The sequence below is a fragment of the Grammomys surdaster genome, unplaced genomic scaffold (genome assembly GCF_004785775.1).
Source record: "Grammomys surdaster isolate TR1022 unplaced genomic scaffold, NIH_TR_1.0 170, whole genome shotgun sequence".
Lineage (NCBI taxonomy): Eukaryota > Metazoa > Chordata > Mammalia > Rodentia > Muridae > Grammomys > Grammomys surdaster.
Window position 1 is genome coordinate 13,527,391 of NW_021604618.1, and position 8,539 is coordinate 13,535,929.

The 8,539-nt window shown below is 42.5% G+C and overlaps 1 protein-coding gene across 1 annotated transcript in view; it reads left to right on the top strand.

Annotated features, from left to right (window-relative positions):
- Positions 1–383: 383 nt before the first annotated feature.
- Positions 384–8,539, top strand: part of Bdnf (brain derived neurotrophic factor) — a 34,170-nt gene continuing 26,014 nt past the window's right edge. The window contains 1 exon segment of the mRNA XM_028766921.1: positions 384–701. Within this exon segment, the coding sequence (XP_028622754.1) occupies positions 384–701 (318 nt within the window).

An 8,539-nucleotide genomic window follows, 5' to 3' on the forward strand; every position in this document is an offset into this window, starting at 1 on the left:
GGAGAGTTGCAAAGCAGGGGAGAAAGATTTGGGCGCGTGGGAGTAACACACGCTTCCTCTTACTCTAGGGCACGTTGCGGGAAGTAGGGTTCCTAGGAATTGGGATTCGACCACCCCTCCTAGCCCAGGGCACTCATCGGAGACCGCAGAGGGCATGCACTGAGCTTTGGGTTTAAGCACCGGGCTCCGAGTAAATGGAGAGAAGCCGATGCAAGGCGATCAGGGATACCCCGAGGGCTTCCGAGGGCTGAGCCCCCACAAGGAAAAGGCGCATCGTCCCCTTTAAGCAGCCGCCCCGAACGGGTATCGGTGGCGCGGCGGAGCAGGGAGGGGATAGGGGCGGCGCTGTCTGACCAATCGAAGCTCAACCGAAGAGCTAAATAATGTCTGACCCCAGTGCCTGGCGCTGGCTGAGCTCCTGGTGCCCGCCGCTGCCGCCGCGCCGGGGCGCACCCGCTGGCTGGCTGTCGCACGGTTCCCATTGCGCCCGGGACTCCCAGGCTTGGAGAAGGAAACCTCCTGGGGCGACGCGCCACCTCCGCCTGGAGAGGCTTTGATGAGACCGGGTTCCTTCAGCTGCCACCACTGCTTTGGGGCAGACGAGAAAGCGCACGGGGCCCAGGGCAGGGCGCAGGGACCTGGAGCGTGACAACAATGTGACTCCACTGCCGGGGATCCGAGAGCTTTGTGTGGACCCTGAGGTAGGCGACTGCGCGGCGTGGGGCTAAGCGCGAGAGCCGGAGGCGCGTGCGCCCGGAAAGTTGGCTAGGGGACTGAGAAGTTGTGGGACCGCATAACTCCGGCTTCACTGTCTTCCCGGGACAGCAGAGGGGCGGGGTTGCTCCTGAGGAGCATTCTCCTAGGAGCCCACGACCCCGAGGGACAGCGCGACCCTGGGAATCCCTTCAGTGCGAGAGAAAAGGCCAAGGGAAGAGGACGACTTTCACCATGAGAGCTAAGCCTACGTCCCGGGGATCCCCGAAGTCCTCCCGCAGACGAGGAAGGGTGGTGAGAGAGATGTAGGGCGACAGCTGTCGAGGGGGCTCAGACGGAAAGCACCGACTCGGAGCTGGGATGAGATCCCCTTACCACTGGCTAGGCACTCTCCACGCAGATTTGGGCCAGGGTGGTGTATAGTCCGAGAGTGGGTCTTGGCGCCCTCTGCCCTCATCTCTTTTCCTGGGTATCACAACAGGCTGTTCACTGTCACCTGCTCTCTGGGGAGTATTACCAAAGCTTACTTACAGGTCCAAGGTCAATGTAACTAGGAAAACTTGGGACCTTTCTTGTCGCTGAGGCCTGAAAGGGTTTGACAAACTCCAGGACAGCCTGTATCCGACCCTCTGTCCATCCTGCGCACCTCCCTTTGTGCATCCTCCTGCGGAAGTGAAAGTTTTGACTTTCATCCGGGAGTAGGTTGGGTGTCTAAGGAGGATGAAGAGGCTAGTTTTGGTTTCTAGGGATACTGAAACAAGAGGAGGAATGGATGAGCGACCCAAGCGTAGGAAGATTAGCTGAAGATGGGGGCTTTGTGCTTGATGACAAGAAAGAAGGGGAAATTGCTGCCCGGGGAGTTTCCCCGGGGCTCCTCGGGGGTGCGCCACAGGCTGCGGGTTTGAACTAGTGTTTTAGTGAAAACAATTCGTGAGTTGGGGGTGGAGCCTGCTCTAAGAAATCCACTTGAGGGTCGGGGGAGCAGGAGGGAGAGAGGGAGGAGTCAAGGAGGAGGGAGAGGAGGGCCAGGAGAGCTGAGCTAGGAAGGTAGAGGGTGCCCTCTTCTGGCCACACCGGCAAGAGTAGCTACTGGGGCTTCTTGGATGGGGGTGGGGAAGTGTTTTAGGGACAGTTTTGCTGGTCGTTGTGGGGGGTGTGAGGAAAAACTTGTTGAGTGGTGTTTGGAACCAGCTTCCTGAGATGTGCGGCTCGGTTCGGAATTTTGACTTGTTGCGTTTCTCTCCTTGAGTTGCCGGGTGCTTTGAGATACCATTGACGAGGTTCTTGGATTTTCTGGATCTTACTTTAGGGTCTTACCGGCATCCTAACATATCCATCTCCTCAGCGTCAACACAACCAATGAACTTTTTTCCCCTTCTCACAAGAATGCAGGATGTTCTTGGCTAGAAGCATGTTTTCGCCTGTTTATTAATCCTTCTAGAAGTTGTCTTTTTAAAAAAAGCAGTGTGTAATTAGGAACGGTCATTGTTATCTAATTGTGTATGAAAGGCTAAATGAGTCCCCCTTCCCAACAATTGGATTAGCTTACTGAAAATATACCCCTCTGTTAATTCTTCTCCAAAAATCGATTCTTTTATACATTAGTTATAAGGTCAAAAGCCATTTTGATCCTACGATTGATTTTTGTTTTGTTTTGTTGCATTATTTATTTATTTATTTTATTTACGAGTTTGATTTCTCTAAGCATCCGGTCGGTCCCCTGCAAGTTTGCGACAGTGTTTTCAGGTCGGAGGTATCTGAGGTTAGAACAAGAGCGGTTCAAGCTGTTACACATAATAGGCTTAATCGGGCGCAGAGGATGAAATAACATTAGGGAGTTTTAAAAATAATTACTGCAGTTCCCTGATTTTTCATAAGATTTAGAGGCTTTGTTTTGTTCTTTTTTTTCCCCCTCTGAAGGTAAGAAAAAGGACAGAGACACTTGTTGAAGCGTAATCTCTACTGGAATTTGAAATATGGTAGTTACCATTATTGGAATTCCAGAATCATAAAGTTGTTTTCTGTTCTTCTTCTATGTTATTTTGTAAAATGGGATAAATATTGGTAAATATTAATAGTAAATACAACGACACAGAGTGCACGTTGTATAGAGAACTGTTTTAGTCATTAAAATTTTCCTGTTTATAAATGATTCAGGAAGAAAGAAATTATTTCCAGATAAACAAGACTGTTGTCCATGACGTACACATCTTGAAGCATTAGACCATTGCAGACACACTTAGACATAACATTTTTTAAAACAGACTAGCAGTCATTTTTCACGTCTAGAGTCTCTTACAGCCCATTCAGAGCTAAGTTCATAGTTTGAAATCATGTTTGTTTTTGGGCGCTACTTAAGGTCATTTGAAAGGATTGTAAACCTTTATGCATCTAGAAATTAAAGCATTTAGGAAATCTGCTTTAGGATGCCTTGGGAGTATGTACCCTTTTAATTGCAAACAAGAGAAACCTAGAAAGTGATCATTTGCCCAGACTGCTGCCATGCTCACCTTAGTGCACGTTTATACTATGTAAATTGATGCTTAAATCTAAAGGTCCCAAGAGAGAAAAGGAGCTGGGTTATTTCTAATTCATCTTGACTTGTTGGGAGGGAGAAATCATATTAAATGTAAATGTAAATTTCTAAAATCCTAGCATAAAGCCTTGGATTTTCTTTTAGAGGGGGCACCATTAAAATGTAAGCTTTTCCCAGCTTCCTGTAATGTTTTAAGAGTCTAATTTTTTTAATAGTCACAATAATCTCATTTCTTCCAAATATAAATAGCTCTGGATTGTAGCTTGGCACACCGAGCAGGCTGAGCACGCCCACCTGATAGTATAGCAACCAGCTTGTTTTTATTCTTTCTTGGATTCATCTTTGAAGCCTTCAGTAAAATCCGTCTTTCCTCCCCTCCCCCACACTCTATATCCCTATATGTTATAAGTTGTAGCACAGTTGGCAGATTTGGGCTCTATAGATGCTATCTTCTAATCATCAAGAGAATCTGAGATGTACACCATTGGAAGGAAAGGTCACACACAAATAGTTCATTAAGAATTTAAGATGTAGGAATTTAGTCCCAGAGTAGAGCAAAGAGCAGTCGTGGATTTTTCTGAATGAAGACAGAACACAGAAAGAGGAGGACAGCTAAACCTCTGCATTTTATGAAAGGCACACTCCTACTGCAGCAGTTACATTGTACCGATTTCATTTTAATGATTAAAATATAATTTCCAGCCTGTGTTTTTCTCCTTGTGGGGACGCTTTCAGTTTGTGTGAGGGGGCACTTTTAGTCCTGTGAAAGTGAGTATATCTCTTTAATAGGGTAATTGCTCACTTGTCTCAACTTGTTTTCAAACAATTGTTATGGAGCACTTCGTTTCCACTAATTGCAAAATTGCTGCTTAATTGAAGGACTCTCAGCCGCCTAGTGCAGCCATTCAGCCCCTGGCAGGCTCTGTGATCTCAAGCTGTGAACTGCATTTTAAAGAGGAAACAGAAGAGAGTTTTGCAGAATTCCAACTTGAAAATGTTGGCTGTTGTTCAATGGAGGCAGAAGCCATTTGAAGGATAATCACATTAAGTTGCACTATGATAAATTTTCTTTATTAGGATGGATAACATGCACAGATGGGCGTCAGAAGTGAATGAGTAGACGTATTGGTTACACTCTGCCTCCATTTATTCTGTCTAGTATGGAGTAATGCTAAGCAATAAATGATGTTGGCAAATGAAATCCGTTTGTCACTGGTGTGGGGATTTATCCCTTGGAAACATTACTAACACTTCAGTACTTTTAAACTTAGGGAAGTGCATCCTTAAAGTCCCTCCACCTTCCAGTTGGGGATGAGATTATTTAATCCTGAATAATTTTATATTCTAAAGAATTACTAAACTCCCATCACTCTATCACAAGCATACTGAAAACTCCAGAAAGTTATGGACCCAATTATTGAATTATGGAGTCATTGTTCATAGATGAAAAAAATGATGAAACTCAGTAATTGCGTTGGCATTTGAAAATTGTTAGGGGGAAGGGAATGCTATCAGATAGATAGATAGATAGATAGATAGATAGATAGATAGATAGATAGATAGATGAAAGAAAGAATGAATGAATTACAAGCAGTATGGCAAGTTTCATTTATGTAAGTACCAAAGTGCAGATACAAACTCTGAGACACACTCTTGGTGAGGTAAATCTGACCAAACATAGTGGATGGCTGGGATGTAGCTGGTTGCCCTGAAGTTTCATTTATAGATGGCCCAAAGTTCAAGGATGGTTGCATTAGGAGAGTAAGGGGAGTAACATAAATTTACAAGCTTCAGTGGCAGGCATAATAAAGTAAAAGGTTATTTCCAAAGTTCCCAGAGAGTAATGAATGTTATGTAGTTTTCCCCAAAGGTTCACTTGAAAGAACTTTTCATTGGTTGTCATGGTTGTAATGTCCTGATTTTGAAAGCTTACAGAACCTTGGAACTTTTAAATGTGCTTTCATCTCAGTTGCTTTGGTCTGACTGGGATTTTATGACGACCTTCTGTGGTTTTGATATGCCTCCACATTTTTTTTAGAGGGAAGGCAGGCATAGGAGGATATCTTAATTTCAATATAACCAGGAAATACAAAAAATTTTTACATGATTGTACTTTAGATTGTTCTTTTTAATCCAAAACGGCAGCCTGTTTTTTAAAATTTGAACTAGTTTATATGAAATTTGGTAATTATGTAATAGAAAGTCAGATAAATGTTTCAAATTAATTTAAGCAATTCATCAAACATTGAAATCATAGTACCTACTAAAGAATTTTCCCAGCCTCACCAGTAAGTTGGCTTGTTGCCACATGGATCTTTACTAACTCCCTTTCTATGACACCCTGTGCAGGCTTGAGGAGTGTGTGTGAAGGGAAGAGGGAGACAGGTAACATTTATCACTGCAGGTGGATTTCAAAGCAAGCAGCTCCACAACTCAACTTACGCACTAAGACCTTTAAGAATTTTAACATGTTAGTCAATGTGAAATTGGGTGCCAGGAATCAAAGGTTGTGCTCTCTCTCTCTCTCTCTCTCTCTCTCTCTCTCTCTCTCTCTCTCTCTCTCTCTCTGTGTGTGTGTGTGTCTCTGTCTCTGTCTCTCTCTCTCTCTCTCTCTCTCTCTCTCTCTCTCTGTATCTGTGTCTCTGTCTCTCTGTCTCTGTCTCTCTGTCTCTCTGTCTCTCTGTGTCTCTCTCTCTCTCTCTCTCTCTCTCTCTCTCTGTCTCTCTCTCTCTCTCTCTCCTCTCTCCCTCCCCCTCTCTTTCTCTCATTTATTTGTCATTTTCAAGGGTTTATACTGTAGGATTGAATACAAAGGTTTTGCTTTTGTTCTTTTGCCACAGGCTATTCATTCCACTTTCTGAGATATAATAACACCAAATAAATGAAGTGGGAAGATCTTAAGGAAAGTCTTTCATCTCTGATCTAATTTTAACTTTAATGATTTGAGAAGATTTAAGAATAAAATAGAGGGAAATAAGTACACTGGGATTTTTAAACACCATTCTACTCACCTTGCACCCTTCCCCTCAAAATTAAGGAAAATAAAAGATGTAAAAATAAGTGGATAAAGATAATCTCAACCTAACAGTAAGTAGCATCAAAATGTTTTAAAAACAGGAACCAGTAATTATAAGTTGACTTAAACTTCTCCCCAGTGACAAAACTTTATGTTTAGTTAGTGTACCTCTGCATGATCCCACATCAGCATCCAGAACAGTGCGAGTACCACAGAGACACACTGGGTAGAGCTATGGAAGGAACGAACAGATTCTTTAGCGGTAAATTGCCTGAGATTTTGAGTTGTCAATGCAGTTGGTGAAAGAATCTAGTGGTTTTAGGGGAAATAGGTGTTCATTGGTTTTGCTGGCAGGGAGATAGAATCTGGAGGAAATATTTAATAATATTTATTTTCCCCAGTCCCTATTATAAAAACCATTTAGTTAACTTAGTTATAAAACTTCTTGTGCATAGTTTGCTTCACTCATAAAATTATATTTGAAAATTTTGATACATTAAAGTTGATTGAGACAGAAACTGCAAACTTACTGGTGGAATTTTTTAATGCCTTCAAGTTTTAGGGTACAAGTGGAGATGCTATTTTAGGGACTGAATATAGTATGTAAATATAGTATTGCCATGTGTGGTAAGAAAGAACAAACAGCACTGTAGCCAAAGAAAGTCACTGTGCTCTAAGCGCTTATCCCTAGGAGCAATCGGAGAACATTCTTATTCAGGAAAAAAGAAAGAGAAAAAAAAAGCATATCCCTCCACCCCACCACCACTCCGTAAGAGAAAGAGAGACGGAGTATGAGACATGAAAGGGAGGCTCATTCAGTAGTTTTTTTTACCACCTACTCATCAGTCTTAGATTCAGAGCTTCTGTCTCCGAGATTATATTTTCTGTGGACTCCTCTGCCATTGAAACCTGAAACTAGGCCCAAATTGAAACACATTTCTCTATGTTCTCATGTGTGCACTTATTTCTTGGATGTGTTTTTAAACACAGACTACTTTCTCTTATATTACATAGAATCTAATGGTTGAGAAATCTACAACCATGATGCTGAAGGGAGATGCTTGGCAGAGTCCCAGGCCACATTCCTAGACCAAAGACTCCAAGGTGTTCTCTCTTATGCAACATGGGGAAAGTACACCCAGCACGAATGTTGGCTGATAAAGTGTCTGAAGGCACAGACGATATGCTTATCACATCAAAACATAAAGCCAACAGGCACTGCAGACATTCTGCTGCTAGATAGAAGTTGGATCATATATATTTATTTAATGTAAAATAGTGTAATTAACTTCTGTGTGTGGGTGTTGTGTGCATGTGAGTTATATGTTTATGCGTGCTTGTGTGTGGATGCATGTGCACATGTTTGTGTGTAGAGAACCAGAGGAAAACTTTAGGTGTCATTCCTTAGGGATACAATCTGCCTTGTTATTAGAGACAGGGTGTTTCCTTGACTTGGAGCACAGCAGGTACACTAGGCTTACTGGCCACTTAATTCCAGTCATTCCCCTGTCTCCCACTGCCCCAGTACTGAGATAATAAATACATGCCATTGCACTATTTGTTTGGAGTCTGGGGACGGAACTTTGGCCCTTGTGATTTAGGGACAAGTACTTAATGACTGAGATATATCATCTAAACCCCGTTTGATTTTTTAAAAAACTCATCAGGACAGAATAGAAAGCTAGAGATATGAACTTAGAGGATGGCTTACCAACAGATGTCAGGAAGGGGAAACTTGGACATTTTAAATAATTGGACTTTCAGTGTAAGCTTGTGCTATAACCTGGAGCTGTTTATAGAGCTACTGCAATTTTGGATCAGACTAATAATGCACAAATGAAGAGACCACTTATTCGTGTACTTAATTTTGAACCCAGGAGGTGATTTTGCTCAAATATATATGATATTAATATATACGTTGTGTTCCTGGGCAATGCCTTTATAACTATGTAAGTACAGCATAACTGGTATCACCAACTTAGAAATGTTTAGCTTCCCAACATGCAAGGAAGCAGATAGTCACATAATTAATCTGCAAATCTCAAAAAGAAGGAGGAAGTTGGGGAGGTACCCATACAATTAGCAAAATACAAATGGTCTGGAGATCTATGTGATACCAGACCTATGGTCTAGTTTCTATTGGTTATTTCTTAATCTGGTCTTTGAAACAAAATAAAAAAGACAAACGTGTCTATTAGCCTCTAAAAGCCTAAAAAGCACTATACTATACCATACCATACCATACCATACCATACCATACCATACCATACCAT